The sequence below is a fragment of the Pelophylax lessonae genome (assembly GCF_965119305.1).
Source record: "Pelophylax lessonae genome assembly, chromosome: 2".
NCBI classification, from domain to species: domain Eukaryota; kingdom Metazoa; phylum Chordata; class Amphibia; order Anura; family Ranidae; genus Pelophylax; species Pelophylax lessonae.
Genome location: NC_138769.1, coordinates 429,200,250 through 429,222,634, shown reverse-complemented (window position 1 = coordinate 429,222,634; position 22,385 = coordinate 429,200,250). Strand labels below are relative to the sequence as shown.

Below are 22,385 nucleotides of genomic sequence, written 5' to 3'. Positions count from 1 at the left end.
GTAAGAGAAAACATTTTTCAATTTTTTTAATGTTCCTCAGGGTCACAGATAGTTATAGCAGGAGAGAAACCCAGACTGTGTGTTTAATGTCCACATCCCAACAAATCATGTACAAATATGAACAGAATGTCATGGACCTTATATGGACATATAGAAGAGAAACTGAATACCATAAAAACAACTTAATTATGTACCATTAAAAATCTATTACACAACATTAAAAATGGAAAGAATTTTTTAATGTTGTGTAATGTATATACTGTATATATGTCCACACAAAGTCCATGACTACATATTCTGTTCATAGTTGTACAGGGTTACAGATAGCTGGTTTACTACTTTGTGTAACCTAAAGTCTAGCAGTTTAGGCCTGTATTCTCAATACAGGCCTAAACTGCTAGACTTTAGGGTACACAAAGTTGAATGAGTCCGCAGAATGACTCAGAGGAGGACCACATACCCCTGCTTCTCCCTAAGCAGTGTTAGTGCCATCTAAATCTTCAGTCAGAAAGAGCAATTGAAATATGCAGAGCCATTGTTGAACATTCTTATTACTCAACCTCTGGCCTGTGTCTCACAACTGCTAGGTGCAGTGAGAGAAAGGCTGGCCCTCAGTTGGCAGTCAAAACAGCATGAAATGGGAACATCTGTTACTGAAAGCTATATTTACATTTTTTTTATTTCATGAGGAGACATGAAAGGAGTTACACAAAGGCCTTTATGTCAAAACAAAATTGCTCTTTAAATATAGGGCTTTACATGCTTCTGTACTTGTTCATAAGTTTGTTCCCGCTCATGATCATATGCTTGTGTTAGGTTTCATATGCATTGACATGAGTAGTTGATATATACGATTTGCGACTTGTTCCAGTGAAAAAGCAGAGTTTCAGATATAAGCATGAAACTGACGCTCAGCATATCCGATCCTAGTGTGGATGTATTCATGTAAAAGCCTCTGTCAATGTCGCTCCTTGGGTTATGCCCCCTTACATGTTTAACCCCACCCGCTGGAGCTTAAGCCCCAGTGGGTGGGACGAAACATGCCATAGCCCAGGGAGCGGCATTGACATAGGCTTTCACATGAATACATCCACACTAGGATCAGCTATGGTGAGCGGCAGTTTCATGCTTAAATGTTCATTGCTCATTGGATTGGAGTTTTTTATACGCTGGCATTCCTACTATCCTGAGTGCCAACAGGGCCTTACACCTCAGCCTGGAGAGGCACCACCAAGCACTAATGGCCTTATAGCAGAGATCCAGATGTTACATTGTTCTAGATAACTTTACCCCAATTTTCTTCACTATAATTTCTCTTATGTTGACCTAAAATACTCTTGATCAGTGAGGAATTTAGTCAGAATATATTTGTATAATTAAATTTCCGTGTTGCTAACATGACTTTTTTTTTCTTTAGGAAATGAAATTCGAACTAAACCGAATTATCATGATTGTGATTGGAATTACTTACCAAAATCATCAATATTTGCTTATGAAGAAAATCAGGAACCTCAACAAATATTTGTAGACTTAAAACAAAGAAATATGGAGGTCTCAGAAACTCCTTTACATCACAAAGATCACCGGAACTTGTACATAGAAACTACTTTTAATTCAGGAGAACTTGATCAGCAGCTAACCAAACAATGTGATCATATTGACTTAGAGAACAGCCTTGGTATTATCCAGCCATTACTTTCTCTCTCAGGGCTGGAACACTCTAGCACAGCACAAGATTCTCCCAGGAGTGCAAAAGTGTCTTTTATATTTGGTGACCATAACCTGGACACTATAAGCCCTCAGACACTTGGCTATGAGAGATTGCTGGATGAAAGCCCTGAAATGTTAGATAAGCAAAGTGTAATTTACTTAAACAATGCCAATGACATTAAAGACTTAGACTTAACGTCAGATACTGAAAGCATTCATTTTGCTAATAATGCTGTTTATGCAAATATATCTGAGAGTAAAATATTTGGAAACACAGAAGGAATTGAAGAACCCCTGTTACATGACATATGTTATTCAGAAACCACAGATGATGTTGAGGACGAAGATGAGGCAAGTTGTGAGGAAGATATTATGGTGCCAGAGGATAACAGAACAGATATACTTAGCATGTCAGGTTCTAGTGATGATATCATTGATCTGACCTCACTTCCACCACCTGAAGGAGATGACAATGAAGATGATTTTTTGTTGCATTCCTTGAACATGGCTATTGCTGCCCCTCCTCCTGGTTTCAGAGACAGCTCGGATGAAGAAGACTGTCAGAATCAGTCTGCTTCAGCTGTCAGTGTGTCTGTTGATGACATCCCTGTCTCTCTAATAGATGCTGTTCCAACAAACACAGATGAAAATTGTGAGACAACCCTAGAAGAAGCAGTAGTAGTTTCAAATCTACAAGCAATGCAAGATTTGGCTGTGTCGGAGGAAATCCAAGCAGATGACACCTCAGGTTCTTTCACCATTGTGACTTTTATTCATTAATGTAGAGACCCATTATTCCATCCCTTTGAGCCATCTTTTTTTTTTTTTTCATTTATAAACCTTCAAACCATCCCTCATTTTATCCTCAAGATATATTTTTTTTTTTTTTATGATTTCCATTTTTATTAAATTATGAAACATCTATCATTCTTAGAAAGGTATGCTTACAGTTGGTTTAATCATGTTATCACAAAAAAAATATTACTGTGTTGGTATAATACATTAAACATACTCATTTCTTTTGTGGCACACAGGTGTAACAATATTAAGAGCGTATAGTCCCGAATCATCATCGGATTCTGGTAATGAAACAAACTCCTCCGAAATGACAGAGAGTTCGGAACTGGCCTCTGCTCAGAAACACATAGACAATACATCTCGAATAATCTTTCCAACTGGTGAAGGTTACCAGCCACTGATAGCAGAGCAGACTGAATTTTCTCTAGCCAAGAACCAAACTGGATGTATGTCTCATAAATCTTCCTCTTCCTTAGTGAATCGGCAAGCAGTGGAACTTCAATCAAAAGCTGTGCCTTCAAAACAAATGCTTCATTCTGATAACATAGAAATGGAACCTGAAACCATGGAGACTAAATCTGTCACCGACTACTTTAATAAAATGCAAATGGAGTCCTTGGTGTATGCTTGCAAAAGGAAAAACAAACCAGATGCAGAAATGAAAACGCATTTCGACGTAAATGTTACTGTAAAAAAACAAGTAGGTAAAAGAACAGAAAATGATGGGGAAATGAAAGCGAAACTAGAAATGCATCCCTCTAAAGACTGTCAACAACTAAGTAATTTTACCTTGGAAAGAACTGCTTTTCGTAAAGACAATCAGCGATGGTACAACACCACTGATAAGGGAACTAGTGACAGGTTACCATCAGGAACAATGTATGCTAAGACATTGCCAAGGCTTTCTGGTGTGGCAAACAGCAAAAATGAAAGTAATAGCAAAGATGACATAAATATTGAAACTGTGCTTTCTGACCAAGAGGATATATTTGTGTCCAATGCAAAATTCATTTCTTCTTCCAAAGAACTTGGCGAGTCTGAGACTGATGACCCCTCTACAGAGAATATTTCTAAATTACCAGATACAGATCAGAGCATAAACAGGATTTGTGAGTATCACATTGCCAAGAATATGTCATCACTTCAGAGTGAAGGACACTTTTCTCTGCAGAGCTCCCAGTGTTCATCTGTGGATGCTGGCTGCAGTACTGGTAGCAGCTCATGTGCAACTCCAGTTGAGTCCCCATTGTGTTCATCAGATGTTAAGCATATTCTGTCTGATACACCAGTAAAAAGTGGAAATTATGTAAGCCCTGATGAGAGACAGTCGATCCTTCCAAACCACGGGGCTTCATATCCAGAGCTGCATCAACAAGGTGATACTTCTTGTCACAGGATCAGTGTTTCTGCACATACATCAGTGAATGCAGACCCAATGTTTGGAACCTTAAGAGATGGAAGTCATCGAATTTCTAAAATTAAAGAAACCACAGGTACATCACTAACTGATATACACACTATGAGGGTTTTTGTACGGGCAAACTATATTTTTGAATGCATAGGTTTATACTGTGTTTGATATACTATCTCCTACAAATTCAATGTGTATATATCTATTTTTTTCAGCATGGGGAACCTGTACTACTAGCATAGGTGACAAAGTAAATATGTCATAGAGCAGGTTTATTAAGGTGCCGACTTTTGCCTCCACAGTGATACCTACCTCCCCACTATACCATTGGTGTCAATGGAAAAATACATACTTCCAGCTATGGGACATATACTCTATGCACACCCTTCCCCATTTGCCACAATGCAATGAATATACCCTAAGTGACTGATCACCAAGATCAATGACTGTTTATGGGTGGGAGGATGTAACATTCATTGTATGGATTAGAACACCTGTGAGGTTTTTATTGCTGTCTGTGTCCCTATTAGGGAGATTTGTCCTGTTTACTGAAAGTGAAAGAAAATCCTGTTTTTTAGGTTGTACACAGAACAGTAAGTGTCCATTCACATTGATCCGACTTGTCAGGCGACTTGTCAGCCTGACAAGTCGCGGTCCTCCTGCTCCCACTGTGTAGTACAGGAGCCATTCTAATAGGAGCGACCCAAGTCGCTCCGACTTAGAAAAAGGGTCCTGTACTACTTCGGGGCGACCTGGAGGCGACTTGCATTGACTTCCATTATGTGAAGTCCGTGCAAGTCGCGCCGAAGTCACGCTGCATGCGACTTCACAGGTCGCCCCCTAAGACGGAGCGACCTAATGTGAACGGAGTCTTATAGAGTTGAAATCTTCCAATGGGGACACTAGTTCTGTTGAGCCTGGTGACAACCTGGAATTCCCTCATTTTGAAGGGATTTCCTTTCACTTCCTGTTTTGGCTATGGAACAAGAAGTGAAGAGAAATCTCCACAATAGGATAAGGCAAAAAAAAAAAAAAAACTTGACAGGGGTTATAACTAAAGATGCAAACAAAATTTCAGAAGTGCTAAAGCCATAAAAAAAAAGCTTTTTTTCCCCTGTTTTTCTTTGAAAAAATTGAAATTTTCTGAAAATTTAAAAAACAAAAATTCAGTGTGCAGTAGTTTTACAAATTTAAATGATTTTTATTTTCAGGTGTCATTGTATCTATAAATTAAGTTATTGTGTATTTTTGTAAGGGAGTAATTTGCTTAATTGAAGATGCTGCTGGTGAAGAAATGGTTTGTGATGATCCATAAGCAGCAAGAGAACTCTGGAAGGAAAAGCCACTTGCACTTTCATTCTGGTCCTCATCATTTCATAAAGTAAATTTTAATGTCTTAAGGGGACCAATGACATGCCAGGATGTGTTTTGTCATCCTTATAGCATTTGTAAAATAATATTTGTTTTCATAATATTAGCACATTGCAGCTTTGCTTTCAGCAGAAATTGCACTTTAGAAATGTTTCCAAACTCTAGATGTTGGTCTTATCATTTTACTGAGAGAAGGAAAAGAAAAGCCAATTTACTGACCAGACTATAGGTAAACATTATGGTGTGATGCTGGAGAAAATTATTAGAAATAATTTAAAGGCTGTAAAGATAAATTAATTTTGTCAGACATATTTACTCCCTTACCTGTCAATTAAGGCCTCAAAAGGACAGAAACTATCATCTACTGTATCCCACCAATCACCGGAAAAAAAAAAAACAGCTTTGGGAAAAAAGCTGAAAAAAACATTTTTTTCCCAATTTTTCAGGTTTTTTTTTTCTAGGCCTTCCTATCTCTAGTTATAATCCCTCCTTACTTTATCAAAAAAGGAAAAAAAGTTGTGCCTTTAGTTCTATTTTAACTGCTTCAATACCAGACACTTTTACCCCCTTTCTGCCCTGGCCAATTTCCACCTTTCAGCGCTGTCAAACTTTGAATGATAATCGCACTGTCATGCAAAACTGTATCCAAATGGAATTTTTCTAATTTTTTCACACAAATAGAACTTTCTTTCAGTGTTATTTAAATACTACTGGGTTTTTATTTTTTGATAAATAAGCTAAAAAAAGTTAATTTTTTTTTTTTTTTTTTAAAAAGTACAGCATCATATAACTGGTGTTATATGTTGATCAGGGACATTGATTGATGACAGCATGTGAAAAAAAAATATATATATATATATAATTTTTTTGTCACATTTTTAAATATTTTTTTTGTTTTTAACACTTTTTTTTTCTCCACAATTTTTTTTAGTTCAGTGACCAGAGCAATACAGTGTTACCATAGTAATACTGTACTACTCTGGGGAGGTGATCAGGATTTTCTTTTTTTTTTAAACACATATTATATTATGTTATATTATTCTTATATATATATTATATTACTTATAACTGAGAATTTTACGGTTATAAGTAAACATTTTTTCTGAATGAAAAGTATTCATTCGGTGTTTACTATTGTGATTAGCTGTGATTAACTACAGATAATTACATGGTACAAATGGGCTGTGATTGGCCCTATCCGTACCATGTGATCACTGTGACCAATCACATAGCTCATTATAATAGTACACATGAATGGCATGAAAGAAAAGCCATTCATTGTCTACAATTGTCATGTGATCTGCTGTGATTGACCACAGTGATCACATGAGACCGACAATGAGCCGATACAGTGATCTGTCATTGGTCATATCCGGTGGACACAGCAGGTGACAGATTGGGCCGAAGCAGGGAAGGGGTTACCTGAACAAGCTGAAGATGAGCGGTTACCATGCACAGCTGCTCCAGATTCTGACTCTGGAACAAACTTTTCTAATGCTTACATATTTTGATTATTTTTGAGTGTGTAAGACAATGGAGAAGCACAGCAAGCTTCTGTTTTAATAAATGTAGGCAGGAGTGTCTAAAGTATACCTAAAGGCAAAGCCTTTTTTTTTTTTTTTTCTAGTTTCAGACAGATTTAAAAAGGATTAGAACACCTATTAGGTTTTTATTACTGTCTTTCTCTCCGTTACAGAGAGTCAATTTCTCTATTTGTGATGTTTACTGTTATCACTGATAGTGAAAGTAAATCCCAAATGTTTGGTTGTTAACTGGTTCCCGACCGCCTGCCGCCTTTTTACTGCAGCAGTGCGGCTCTCCTGCACGAACCAAATGAGACCTACGTGGGTCGCGTGCCTGCAGCTAGGGGGCGAGCGTGCACCGCCGGCGGCACGCTCACGTCCCTCCACACTCCCCCCCACAGTTAGAATCACTCTCCTAGGCTCACATTTAACCCCTTGATTACCCACAGTGTTAACCCCTTCCCTGCCAGTGTCATTATTACAGTAACAGTGCATATTTTAGCACGGATTACTGTAGTAATGTCACTGGTCTCCCCAAAAGTGTCAAAAATGTCAGTTAGGGGTCCGATCTTTAGTGTCGCAGTCCCACTAAAAATTGCAGATCGCCACCATTACTAGTAAAAAAAACAAAAAAAAAACAATAAAAATGACATAAAACTTGTTACGTACATAGCAGAAATTGAAAAATTGTTTGTTTTTTTCAGAATTGTCGCTCTTTTATAGCGCAAAAAATAAAAATTGCAGAGGTGATCAAATACCACCAAAAGAAACATCTATTTGTGTCAAAAAAAGGACATCAATTTTATTTGGGTACATCGTCGCACGACCGTGCAATTGTCCATCAAAATAACGCAGTGCCGAATCGCAAAATATGGCCTGGTCATTAGGGGGAAAATCTTCTGGTCCAGAAGTGGTTAATTGAACAGTAATATGTGGGAAATCTTCCAATGGGGACATTAGTTATGGTGATACTGGTGAACACCAGGGATTGCCTCACTTTCAAAGGATTCCCTGTTTTGGCTATGGAGCAAAAAGCAAATCTTCTCAATGGGACAAAGATGGCAAAAAAAAAAACCAGGAGTTATAACTCTTCCTCACCCTATCCAAAATGCAAAAAGTCTGCCTTTAGTTCTGCTTTAATTCTTTACTTTTACCCCCATCTTGCTCCCCAGGTTGATATCTGGGTAAGCACATTTATCCGTATTTATTGTACAAGACTGGATTGTTGCTACCTAAGCTACATGTATGGTGTTGTCCTCTATGACCACAGCTCCACACAGTTCTAAGTTTTTTTTTTAATTACTGTATATTTAAAGGATCACTCTACCTTCCTAATATCTTGCCCTTGAATTCTTAATTCCTAGGCAGGATCATCATTCAAAATCATGACACTATCCGTGCACCTATTTCACTTTTTAGGGTTTTTTTTTTCATTCAGCCAGCGAGTTAAACAAAAAAAAAAGTGACCCGATTCCCCCATCCACACATTCCCCAATGTTTTACTGTATTCTACCTTCCCGCTGTAAGAATATACAGATCAGCACTGCAGCCTATAGCCTGCGATGCAGATCAAGCAGCTTTTGTCCGACAGGGTAGTTGAACAGAAGATGATTGGTAGTTACCATTCATGGATCAAAGTTTGGCTGGTTCAGCAGGGACTAGCTGAATTTCAATCCATTAGTGGCCACTAGAAATTTCAATCCATGGATGGCCAGCTTTAGACTCTGTTAGATCTGCAGTTGTCATGGTATTGTGCATGTGATTAATTATGATGACCCCAGCCATTTGATGATTTGACAGTTCAGTAGAGAGCACAAGCAACTGAGATGTATCATTCATAGCATGCCTTGATTTCAACTGTTATGGGAAACAGTTAAATCAATGGGTTTAGTTCTGCTTTAAGTGAATACCCTAATGCATGTTTGAAAAGCTGAAACAATGTACTCAATGACCACAAATGTATAACTCCCTTTCAATAATGTGTTGGAATCCATTGGCCATGATAACAACTGCCAAACACCATAGCCGTAACTTTGCAAGAGTCCTGTAATGTCCAACTGTTAAAGACAGACAAGCAGAAATTAAAGTATGATGCAACTGTTTACTAACAATGGGTAGATGATTCCTTTTATAGATGCTGCATTTAGATTCATCCCAAAGGTCCTTTGGTAAAACTACCATTAGGCCTCATGCACATGGGAGTAAAAATCGCTGCTTTTACAGGCGTCCAGCATATTCTTTCATTTTTTTTATACCTTTAAACTCAGTTCAGTGTTAGCCTATGTGGCCATGCACGTTGGGTGCTTAGATCCATATTTTAAGAGCAGCATTTAGAGCCATAAAAAATGCCCCAAAACTGTGTTTGAAGAGGAGCTTATGAGTGTTATTTATGCATGACGTGTATAAACATGCCTAAACACGAATATTAACACATAAACACATGCTTATGCACATTAAAATATTCTAGCCAATAGATTGAGCTGATGCTTAAATGCTTCGAAACACCATATGCCAGTAAATGTGCATAAACGAGCATTAGCACAAGTGGGAAAAACACAAAATTAGACTCACTGGCAACTTCTGGCCGCATACATTCATACGCCCCTGTGCATGAAGCCTAAAGTAGTTTATTTGAAATTGGATGAAACCAAAACAGACAATATTTTCACATGTAATTGGCATTCTGTGGCTAGTAAATCCTCAGTGCCACTCCAAGCAGTTTACCATGGATGTGGAGATACCTTACATGGTTATTTGCTCACATAACCTATATGGCTCAAAAGCTGGTACATTACAGTGTCAATTACTGTAGTGCATTTAGCTATTATTGTCAAAACCAGTCACTTCCACTGTAGACTGAAACCTGAATGAGTTGCAACCCTACTCATGACAGAGTCACTTTAAACATATGCTCCGTAATATGTTCATACAAAAAGCAAGTGCAACAATAGAGTTGCTATAGCATGTCTCTGTTTATGTAGTTCCATCTATGCAAATTGCAAGCTAGCTTATGCTTCAAGGGTTTCTCTTTTTGACCGTCGAGGATATTTATTCATTTTTCAGCTTTTATGAACACTTCTGAAGCCTCCTGCTGCCCCTTTTCTTCTGCAGTACTGTCAGCAGTACTAGGCCTGAATAGTAAATATTGTTAGACACAGTTGTTTTCCTGCTAGGGGCTGCTAATGTAACACTATTGTGGCAAAAAATAAACCACTATTGGTTTTGAAAAATGTATGCAATTGAATGTTACCATAAAAGTGTGATTATGCTGCACTAGATTCTGTGAGCAACTAAAACTGTTGCTCACAGAATCTAGTGCAGCTCTGCATAATAACCAATCAACTTCTAGGTTTTAGCCTAGCTTTACACTAGATGAGCTCACACGATTTCAAACCAGCATTTTAGTCCCACTTTGGGGGGCTATCTGAGAGACATCAGTGCAGGTTCATGCACAGATGTCTATTGAAATCGCCCCCAAAGTCGCCAAAAGTAGTGAAGAAACTACTTTTGGAAATTGGTGCGGCGCCGCAAAGTCGGCGTTGCACCGTTTCGGATGGTGTCGTTGCCGGCAATAGGCACCGATTTGGCATGTGATTTTACATGTAAAATTTCCCCAATGGGAATGGGGGCTTATTGTCAAAGCTTCATTGAACAAGCTGAAGTTAGAAGCTGATTGTTACTATGCACAGCTGCACCAGGTTCTGTGTGCACCAGTTTTAGTAAATCAACCCCATATGGCCTATAAAAAAAAGCATAGATCACTTGAGAATGGAAATGAACAAACTATAAACAATGAAAGTCCAAAAGTGTGTAAGCTTTTCATTTTATTGACATTTGGGCCTAATATGGAAGGATTTCTATAGTAAGTAGGTGACATAGTGATGACAGGTCTTTATTGTCAGCTGAGACTTTATATGCCCAGGCTTAGTAGAAACAGTATATATACTATATGAATTTTTGTGTACTTGAGAAATGTGTTTAGTTCATGCATTGTTTTAAAAAAAAGTGGAGCCAAACAAATTAACGTTCCTTGAACCACAGGCATGACTATTATTTAGCATTAATGTGTGTGTGAATGAAAAGTGATAAATAAACATAAATGAATGCCATTTTATTTCAAGTAAATGTTTCATGAGAGAAATGTGAGTATGGCCAACACTATTGATCTTCTTTTTAAAATGTTAATTACTTGGCTGTTATATAACTATATAGATGAGTGTACCAAGAATCAATTGCACCACACCCTGAAAAGATTACCATCAATAAAGAATTCCAAAAATTAGTTTTTTTTTAAGTGCCATTTGAAATGAATTTAATAAAAACATTCAATTTTTATTATACAAATGTAAAAAGCAATATCCAGACCAATCTCCTGAAGAAGCTATGTGTGTATAGCGAAACATGTTGAGGAATGTTTGTGATATTGTCATGTGTACAGACAAATTGCTTTTTTAAAGATCTTTTTGAGATTTGTATAATAAAAATTTTATGATTGTATTAATAGTTTTTTTGATTTGTTTCTAATGGCACCTAAAAAACCCAATTTTTTGGAATTCTTACTTAGCTGTTATGCCGACCTCTTGGTTGTCAGTGTGTGAAGAGGAGCCTTGGTGTGTGCTATAGGGGGAAGCCAGCTTCCTATGTGTTGTGTGAGGTCACTGAGGTGGATATAGGAGGACAGTGCTCAGGTGACGGACACGCCAGCTCACGTATTCTGCCAAGTCTCCATTGGTCTCCCATTATAGGACGTATTACTGACATGGAGCTGGCCAGCTGTTAGTAAACAGGGTGGAGCCACTATAGAAGGGGAACCGTATTGCCCTAAAGGAACCTGTGCATCAGATATTTTTCCTTATTATGCTTATTTGACCCTTGTTGGTCTATGATGGAGGTGAGCATGCACTGCACCTGGTGAATGGAGCCCAGGATATGGAGTGGATAAATACTGTGTGTTAATGTGTGATGCATGCTATTGTATAAGAGACTCTTTTAGTGCACAATTTAAAGAAGAATTTACTACTGAATAGTTTTGCAAGGGGACTTTCAGTCTTGTGGCATTTGCACATTTTTTGCACTATTAGCACTTTCCTTTGCATGTTTGCACCTGCACTTTATCAATTTTTGATTTGTGTATATTATTATTGTTATATTATTATACTTATTTTAGGTTATCTGTCAGGCAGCGCTATTACATATTCATGTTCATTTATTGTGGATTTGGGAACACATTAGGTGATAGCAGCAGCCACACATTTTTTCTTTATTATTAGGTGGCAGAGCATAACTACTTTTTAGGTTATTTAAACCAACCCAATCCCTATTGGCTTCAGTATTTTAGAATCATTGATCCAAGGAAGTATGTAGGTCAGTAATGTCAGAAGTCTTATCAACATGTTTGTTCTTGGTGAGTGACCCAAAATGTTAGGGTCAACATAACAGCCAGGCAACCAGCAATTTCAAAGTAGGAGGCTGGCAATGATTACTTAGTTACATGGTTAATCCGGTTGAAAAAAGACACACGTCCATGCAGTTCAACCAACAAAGAAGAAAAAAACACACACAAATAGAAAACCCCCATATACACTATACCCACAGTTGGTCCCATGTTTCTCACATGACAGGATTCCTATACCAATGACACAGCATCTTAAGATAACTTTTATCCGCTTGGAGCGTATTTGAATATTGATTGATAATAAAAAGAAAGAATAAAATAAATATCCAGCACATGTAGCCTGTAGCTTTGCAAGTCTACTGACAGTTGTTATGTTGATTGGATTTCTATTAATATCTTTCATACTTGTTCCAAAGCTTTTAATATATTATTGGCTGGAGAGTGAATGCAGAGTTGCTGAAACACAATTATATACGTTTCTGGAGCTCTCACTCTAAATACGGAGCACAAAATAAATAAAAGAAAGACTGCAGAGTGCTGGAAGAAATCCTTCAGATTTTCAGAGGATTGTATCCCATTATCAGATCAGGTGTCATCACACTACACCAGTGGTTCTCAACTCTGGTCCTCGGGGCCCAATAACAGGCCAGGTTTGCAAGATAACTAAATTACATTACAGGTGATCTCATTTCCTGCTCAGTGATTGCAGTATTCTAGTCTGCATCTCCCCAAGGTAATGCTTAAAATCTGGCCTGTTAGTGGGCCTGAGGACCGGAGTTACATACTGAAGGGAAATGGTGAAAAATAAAACACCATCAACAGCATAATCCATTTAAAATACAACTTAATAAATTACCATATGCATAAGAAAATCAAAATAAATCACATCTATTCCTACCCTATAAATTAAATTGACCACATTGTCATGTATCCTGCTAATGTAAAAATCCCTCCCTAACTTATTTGAGCTATGCAGAAACAAACCAGTGGCAATATGCTCAGCAAATCTACTAAATGTTATCCCTGAAACACCATCCTGGAATAACAGCAGCACATGTTATAGCAATACATAGATCCATATTAAAAATTAGGCACAGATGATTGATAAATATCTCCTTTGAGCTGCAATTCCTGTGGGAAAAAAAGGAAATACGTTCATACGCCATATAGGTTTGCCATGTGATATATGACAAACTGAATGTGTTTTCACAAAATCATAGAGAAAAGGTCCTCCACACAATTAAAGATTAATATGCATTTGCAACATTATTAGATCTTGTAGAGTATTTGGCTTCAATATAATCAGAGTTCAATGATATATAGATATGCTCCCAATTAGGGATGATCGAACTTTTGAAAAGTTCGGTTTGGCCAGAACACCCGAACTTCCCAAAAGTTCGGGTCCGGATTCCAGAACCCCATTGAAATCAATGGGACCCGAACTTCGGTAATCAAAAAACACCATTTTGAAGCCCTAAAACCCAATAAATGCCCCTAAAAAGTGCCTAGGGTTCTGGGTCATGCCGCAGGGACTATTAATCACACAAAAAAAGTTCTTAAAAATTGTCGTTTTTGATAGAGAGCCAATTATTGAAAAAATTATTGAAAAAATTATAGAATTTTTAGTAGAGCAGGGATGTGATCGCGCTCCTTTCACACATGGGCGTTTTTGTTGCAGGCGTTTATTGGGCATTTTTTGGGCGTCTTTGGAGGCAGGCATGACATCTGAACTTCTGTGTAGGGGTATATATACACACACATATATGTATATATACACATACACACATATAGGTGTGAAAGGAGCGGAACACCATCCATGCGCTAATTAAATAATTTGCAGGGATAGGGTTCCGCTCCTTTCACACCCATATATGTGAATGTGTATATATACATATATGTGTGTGTGTATATATACCCCTACACAGTAGTTCAGATGTCATGCCTGCCTCCAAAGACGCCCAAAAAATGCCCAATAAATGCCTGCAACAAAAACGCCCAGGTGTGTTTCTTCAGGCGTTTATTGGGCATTTTTTGGGCGTCTTTGGAGGCAGGCATGACATCTGAACTTCTGTGTAGGGGTATATATACACACACACAAATATATGTATATATACACACATATAGGTGTGAAAGGAGCGGAACCCTATCCCTGCAAATTATTTAATTAGCGCATGGATGGTGTTCCGCTCCTTTCACACCTATATGTGTGTATGTGTATATATACATATATGTGTGTGTGTGTATATATACCCCTACACAGAAGTTCAGATGTTCGATCAACGTTCGATCATCCCTACTTCCAATACTGCAGAAACATGTCCTTCATAGTAGCATAATTCAGGCAGCTACAAAGCATTATAACATGCATTGGTGTTAGGGTGGTCTATATGTATACAGTCAGTATGTGGAAAGATCCTCAAAGTAAACATTTGGCACAGATTCAATCAATAGAATCAAGGCACAATAGGGATCCCAGTTCACGTTATCAACCCCTAAGAATGCCCTTTCCCACATGCGTGAAGCATACACAAACAGGGCACATGTATTGTTCAGTACAGATGTTATCATCATGCACAGTGAGCAGTACGTGGTACCAAGGTGGTCAATGAGCAGTACAAAGTGATGGGAAATTCATTGAGCAATATTTGTAGTCATAGGGCAGTCAGTGAGCAGTATGTAGTGGCAGGATAGTCAGTAAGCAGTATGTAGTGGCATGGCAGTTAGTGAGCAGTACAGTAGGTAGTGGCAGGGCAGCCATTGAGCAGATAACTACCACAGGCTGTAGATGGAAGACTTGCTGGGCTGCTATTTCTGCTCCCCATTTTCAGCTGCTGGATAAGCCAGTGCGGCCACCTGTGTGAGGAGGGAAGAAGGTGGCCACAACCCTCATTCCACCCACTACCTTTGGCTGTCCAAGGATAGGCTGCTGAGCTCCATGATACAATGCACCAAGCACAGAGAAATCAAGCCTGAACCTGAACTGCCCATCTCCTCCTAATCCTGCTGATCTGTACTTACCTCTGAGGCCTTTTAAGCCCCAACATGCGCCTTAGCAATCAATGATGTCATTGGTTGGCAGGAAGTGGGCAGGCAGCCCTGCACAGGGTCCAGGCTTGTGTTTGTTTTGCAACCTGTGGCTCTCTGTAATATAAGGTCGGCTTGGATCAAGGTACTGGATCCACCTGCCTTTGTTGGTACAGTTTTTAGCATTTTTCTGCGAAACCCGTGAAGAGCCCTGGCGGCACTTCAGGTTGTCACGGCATACCGGTTGAGAAAGGCTGTTCTAGAGGGTGGGAGAGGCTCAAGAGAAGTCCTGGAGGTAAGCAGGCCAGGAGGTAAGGAGGTGATAAGGCAGCTAGAGAGGAGAAGGTCTTGAGGGAAATGAAGAGGAAGGATTGACTGATATTTTGAGACAAGCTTGGGGATTTAGCTCAGAGCAGAGTTGAAAATGGCTTTGTAAGTTGTTGTTAGATTTTTGAATTATATTCAGAAGCCAGACGAGAGATTGGAAGAGAACAGTGGCGGACAGTGACTGGTTAGTAAGGTAGATGAGTCTGTCAATAACATTCATGATAGATTATAGAGGGAATATTATGTGTTGAGTTAGGCCCACAAGGAGGGAGAGGCAATAGTGAAGGCAGTTAGTAAGTTGGTAATGTCATTGGGTAACAAGGGGTCTTTTTTAGAAATGGCATGAAGAGGAAAGTGGCAAGATTTGGAGAGGAATTTTATTTGGGGCTTAAAGGACAGGTCAGAATCCAGAATTATACCTAGCACAGTGGTATGAAAGGTAGGGATTGATCTTGATGGAAAAGTCGAGGAAGGGGGCTTGGTGGGGAAAAGAATATTATAAGCATAGTTTACAAAGATTTACTTATAGAAAGAGGCGTGACATCCATACTGGAATGCTATTCAGTAAATTAGTGATGAGAAGGATAATCAAAGAGGTGATATGAAAAGCACAAAGATAGATTTGGGTGTTATTACCATAGAGGTGGTATCGGAAGCCATGGAAATTTATCAACCACCCAAGGGAGAAGTTATACAAAAAAGATAAAAGCGCTCCGAGAGGGGCAGAGTTTTGGTGGACTGCTACAGAAAGAGGAGAAGGAGAGGAGGAAATAGAGTTGTAGGTGACACTAAAAAAGCCCTTAGATAGTTAGGTGGAAATTTGGAGGCCAAGGGAGTCGAATTTTTGAGGAGGAGTAGGGGGTCAACTCTATCAAAGGCATATACCAGCAAAGAGGGAGAGATTGAAGATACATTCTGTATTGCTTTTTAGCTGCCTGGAGTGAACACTTCAAATGACAATCAGTCAGTTGGAAACATTTGTGCAGATTTGGAGTTCTATTTCCTTATATCACTGAGCTCTGATATTGTTAAAGTTAAATACTCTTTACAAGATCTAATGCTTTAGAAAATATATTTTTATCCCTGTGGGACTATAGCAACATATTCAACTGGGGGAACACTTAGTTGCTAATTTACTATGGATTCACATCCTATTTATTATTTATCCCATGACAAATCTATGTGAATCATTCATGAGCATATTCTCTTCCTTTCTACAGGAATTTCAGCTCAAAGATGATATTTGTTCATGGATTGTGCCCGATATTTTACATTGTCATATTTATCACTATGGTGTGTTTCTTTTATTCTAAGATGGTATTCCAGGGATAGTATTTAGAACATTTATTGACTCATATTGTGATTGGTTTGTTTTCGCATAGCTCGATTTATTTGGGGAAAAGATTTTCATGCTAGCAAAATACTTGACAATTTGTAATTTGTATTTTGCATTTTAAAGCAAAACATTCAATGTGTATAATTCTAATGACATCACAACAAAAAAAATGTAAGCTCTCTGGATCAATGCCATCCTACCTATTGCTGTTTTTATGTGGTCCCCTTGTAAAAAAAAACAAAAATAAAAAATAAAAGCTGCAGTGAAATTCTTCACTTTAGATATCCTGCTATCCTTCTACCTACTTAAGACATGATAGGGAGGGTATCATAAACTGTGGGAGGAAGAGATTAAGGTTGCCACCTTTTTTAGGGGAAATACACCAGGTTTATGATCCACTTTCCTATGCTATGACCCATGTTCCCAGACTAGGAAAGACCAACCAGTTGGGGGAGCATTTCCTGTGGCAGATATTCTATAGGTCAATATATATTTGTTAATTCACAGTTGATTTCTCCTAAATATCTTATGTAAATAAAATGTTGATAGAAAGGAAAATGAATAGCATAAAACTTGTCTTTTTTTTTATTTTGAATGGTCGAAAGTAGAGTTTCAGAAATGCTTAACAAATATCTCTGTTTTTCTACTACCCCTAGTGTAGCTTGGACAGAGCCTGCAAAAGGAAGACGAGGAGATGGCATGCCTGCAGCTACAGTTAAACACCCTAAAGGTGACCCTACTGCTTCATCCAACATTTGCTCAGAATCAAATGTGCCAACTCAGAAACTAGACTCTCTCCATTTTCACCAATGGAACCAGGCATGTGCAGCAGAAATCAGTCCACACCAATATGATATCATGGGAGGAAGTCTGAAAATGCCACATAACAGAAAGGTACTGCGACGTAGCAGCAGCGTAATTACGAGATCCTCAGGCATGGATGCAAGCGACAAGAAAATTTCCTCAATAAACATGTGCTTGGATGGAGTAGAGACAGAACCCTCCAGATCTGAAAAGCGGTTTGAGCTACCAATGGGGAAAAAGCTGTCCAAAAGTTGTTCCCATAGTTCTGTAAATTCTATCAGTGAAAGCAAAGACGGCAAAAGGTCTACTACTGCTGGTTCTATGCAAAAAGTACAAAAACAATCAAGGTCACTCCCTCTGCTGAAATTAGATGCAAGCAATTGGAAATGTCGAGGACCCTTTAGTTACTGCTTCCAAAACAAACAAAACAATGGTGACGAAGAAGAGGATGAATGTGAAGAGATAGACAATGGAAATAATAACGAGAGTAAAGAATTATCATGTGTGTATGTACCACAATCACCAGCGGAAGGGCAAAAAGGAGATTTTGCCACATCAGGCGGTGGTAAAGAGCTAGAATCTCCCAGAGCCACTATAGTAATGGCCACAAAATGCATTGATAATGATCAGGTTGCTGGGCAATCTGAATTTAAAGTCCAGAACATGGACTTTGATGAGAAGATTGCCAGAATAAATGCACTAAAAGATAAAGTTTATGCAATACCTGATGGATTTCATGCTGCTCAAAGAGATGCTAATGATTTACTCTGCCTAATACGATCAAACCACTCTGGAAAGGGGGAAGATGCAATCTTGGATACTCATGACCAGGAGCTGTCTCAGTACAAACAAAGTTTGTCCTCAGAGTCAAGACAGCTTGGAAGTGCCTGCAAGAAAATGGCCGCCACAGACAAAAGCCCAGAGGAAATGTTGTCGGCCATGACCTCAAGTTTTCATATCCTTTGTTGTCTAACAGAAGCTTGCATGAGACTAGTCAAAGCTGTGAACTCTGAAACACAGCAACAAGAAATTGTAGCAAAAATAGATGAAGTGGTTTTGAACTACATCTGTTTGCTGAAGGCCGCTGAAACCACATCAGTAAAAATGTTTAATGACCCCAATGTTAAACTTATGGCTCGACATTCTAGTACTATGGCTGCCGTTGTAAGCACACTAACTCGTTCTCTTAAAACGCTTTTGAACAAATAAAGTAAGACAGTCATTTCATAGACTACCTTAATAAAGCCATACATGAACCTTTTACTTTACATGTGTATAGACCAATGTAAATCACATTACCTCTCTGTTAGGATCTTATGCATATTATTCATCCTATAGATACAAAATTGAATGAATCACTTTATTTATCAGCAACAATTGCTGGTGTAGTGCATCCTACTTTATAAAGTTAGCATTCAAAAACATATTGAAACACAAATATTTCTCTTGTATTATCTGCAGGCACAGTATATTAATATGTAACCTTTGCTGCATCTTCCTCTTTTCCTTCAGTCCATGTCATGTTAGAGATAGGAAAAGGAACCATAATGTAAATAGACAGTATTTAATATTTTAAATTATCATTTTTAAGCTCTGAAATTATGAAATATGTTTAAATTCAAAGAAGGTACTATGATTTACTAGAGAATATATAAATATATATATATATATATATATATAATAAATTGATTTTTTTTTTGTTCATGCTGTGTATTTGTTGTTATTCCCTGCATCATTTTTAGCTTCTCCTCTGCTGTTTACTTTCAATTCCTAAGGACTATATATCCCATGGTACCTTGCTGCCTGCAAGCAGTGATTCATGTGCTGACCTGAAACTCCTCCTCTCAGCTCCTGTCTAATTCTAAAGGTAGACTCTGTGAATTCTCTAACACAGCAGAGCCTGTTCACAGTGAATACCTGTCACAGAATTCAAGAAAGTAAATGTGTGAAGATCTTCAGAAAGTAGGTTTTCAAACTTTAGGATTGTCCAGGTTAATAGGAATAGGCTAGGAATAACTTTGTGAAAATGAAAATATGATTTTACGACTGTCCATGGGTTTTCCCTGTATAGAAGGAACAGAGAAGGTGAAACAGGAGGAGGGTGTGCATGTATGTCAAGAGCGATTTGCTGATGAACACGGAAGTGGTGGAATCCTTGTGGCTGAAGCTTCAAAGGGAAGAAAAAAAGGGAAATTAATAGTGGATGTATGTTACAGGCCACCTACTCTAAAGGATAAAGAGGTTTCATAACTACAAATGGCGGCGAGGCAGGACAATGTTATCATCATGGTAGACATCAATTATCCAGATATTGACTGGGGAAATGGAACTGCTCACTCCTCTAAGGCTCGGCACATCTTAAATATCTTGCAGGACAGTTTTATGTGTCAGTTTGTAGATGCCCCAACTAAAAACAAGGCTCTGCTTGACCTACTAATTACAAAACAACCCGGAGCTTATAGCACATGTGGAAGTAAGGCATAACTTAAGAAATAGCGATCACAGGGCAATTACATTCCCTTTAAATAATAGGAAAAGCAGACACGAGGGCAGGACAAGTAAATTTCAAGACAGCCAACTTTACCAAACTGTGCCCCATACTTCATGACAATAAATGGGAAGATACTCTAGGAACATAAAACACGGAGGAAAAGTGGGACTGCTTTAAGAACATTTTAATTAATGACATTAGCTAGTGTATTCCAATGGGCAACAAATATAAAAGAACTAAGGGTAAACCTGGGTGGCTAAGTTGAAGCGTAAAAATACACATTAACCAGTTCTGGACCAGAAGGATTTGCCCCCTTAACCTCTTCCTGTCTGCGCTATAGCTGAAAGACGGCTACAGTGTGGACCTTAATTCCCGGGAGGGCATCCATGTATGTACTCCCGTGCATGAGCTGCCAGCGCGCTTCCTGCTGGGCTCTGTAATCAGCGGGTCCATGAGACTCGGCTGACCACAGATCGGAGTAAGGGGCCAGTCCAGCCAATGACAGCTGATCATGTGATGTAAACAGCAGCCGGAGATCAGCTTTTTTTTTCTCCTCCCGCTGTCAGGAGAAAGAGAAGCAGAACGCTGCTGCTGCTGCTGTTAAAGGAACATCAGTCTGAAAGAGGAGAGGGGCATCTGTGCCCACCAGTGCCACCTACCAGTGCCCACCAGCACCACCTACCAGTGCCCACCAGTGACACCTATCAGTGCCCACCAGTGCCTACCAGCACCACCTACCAATGCCCACCAGTGCCACCTATCAGTGTCCACCAGTGCCAGCTATCAGTGTCAATCAGTGCCCCATTAGCAGTGCTGCCCATAAGTGTTACCTACCAGTGTCTATCATTGCCCATGAGTGCCACCTGTCAGTGCCCATGAGTGCCACCTGTCAGTGCCACCTATTAGTGCCCTTCAGTGCCACCTACCAGTGCCCTTCAGTGCCACCCATCAGTGCCATCTATCAGTGCCTACCAGTGCTGCCTTATTAGTGCTGCCTTATCAGTGCCCATCAGTGTCACCTATCAATACCCACGAGTGTTGCCTATCAATGCCCATCAGTGTCGCCAGTGGCAGAACTACCAGGGGTGCAGCAGTCGCACTTGCGACTGGGCCCTGGAGTTCTGCCACTGAGGGGGGGCCCGCTCGCTGCTATTCTCACACCGTGAGGAGCCTGCCCGTTCTGGCTGTGCTGCTGTTTAGGGGCTCGTCCTCCCACCTGTCCATTCCGCCGTGCAGAGAAGGGGGGATGGCCATGCGGCCGGCCGCTGAGGGGAGGCTAAGCTAAGCAGCACCATACTGGAGCCTGGACCGCCCCGCTCCGCTCCGCCCCGCCCACCTAGCCTATCTGTCTATAGAAGCCGACCTATGTGCGGAGTTGAACACTGACAGAGTCAGCTGACTAGCTGACTCCAATAGAGTTAAAGGGGGAGGAGCTCTCCCCTCTGCAAGGAGACCCCATGCGTGACACACAGGCATCTCTGGAGGTAAAGGAACAGTGGGGAGGAATCTTGCCGCAAGTACATATACTGCGGCGGTCAGCCCCTCACAGGCAAAGTGACGTATACAGTATATACGTCACTAGCCTGTGAGGCTCTGGGGAGCGAGCACGCGCCGCTGGAGATGCGCTCCCACTCCCGCGCGGTCACGGACCCCCCCGCGCGTGTGACCGGCGGACCCCATGTCCCGCCGGTCACTCTGCGATCGTCTTTGGAAAGGGAGAAACGCAGGCGGCTGATATAAACAAGCCGCCTGTCATTCTCCCCTGTGTATGAACAGTGATCATACGGTTCTACTATGTAGGACCGTTGATCACTGTTCCTACACCTCAAGCCACAGCCAATCACAGTTAGAATCACGCCCCTAGGGACACACATAACCCCTCCCTCTCAAAAAAAGTTAACCCCTTCACTGCCAGTGTAATGTTACAGTAACAGTGCATATGTATAGCACTGATTACTGTAGAAATGTCACTGGTAACCCCAAAAGTGTCAAAAATGTCAGTCAAGGGTCCGATCTGTCCGTCGCAGTACCGCAAAAAAAATCGCAGATCGCCGCCGTTACGCGTTAAAAAAAATGACAAAAATCTTTCCCTTTGTTAGTAAAAGCGATAACTTTTGCGCAAACCAATCAAAATACACTTTTTGAGATTTTTTTTACCAAACATATGTAGCATAAAACAAATTGGCCGAAAATGT

The 22,385-nt window shown here is 39.7% G+C and overlaps 1 protein-coding gene across 4 annotated transcripts in view; it reads left to right on the top strand.

Annotated features, from left to right (window-relative positions):
* FRMPD4 (FERM and PDZ domain containing 4) overlaps positions 1 to 19,340 on the top strand; it is a 587,249-nt gene extending 567,909 nt beyond the window's left edge. For 3 of the 4 annotated variants that reach the window (XM_082245219.1, XM_082245220.1, XM_082245221.1), the window contains 3 exons: positions 1,418 to 2,458; positions 2,745 to 4,001; positions 17,557 to 19,340. In XM_082245219.1, coding sequence (XP_082101345.1) covers positions 1,418 to 2,458; positions 2,745 to 4,001; positions 17,557 to 18,908 — 3,650 coding nt within the window. In that variant the 3' untranslated portion in view covers positions 18,909 to 19,340. Of the gene's footprint in view, positions 1 to 1,417; positions 2,459 to 2,744; positions 4,002 to 17,551 lie in introns of all 4 variants that reach the window. The other variant, XM_082245222.1, reaches the window with a different exon arrangement.
* Positions 19,341 to 22,385: the final 3,045 nt, after the last annotated feature.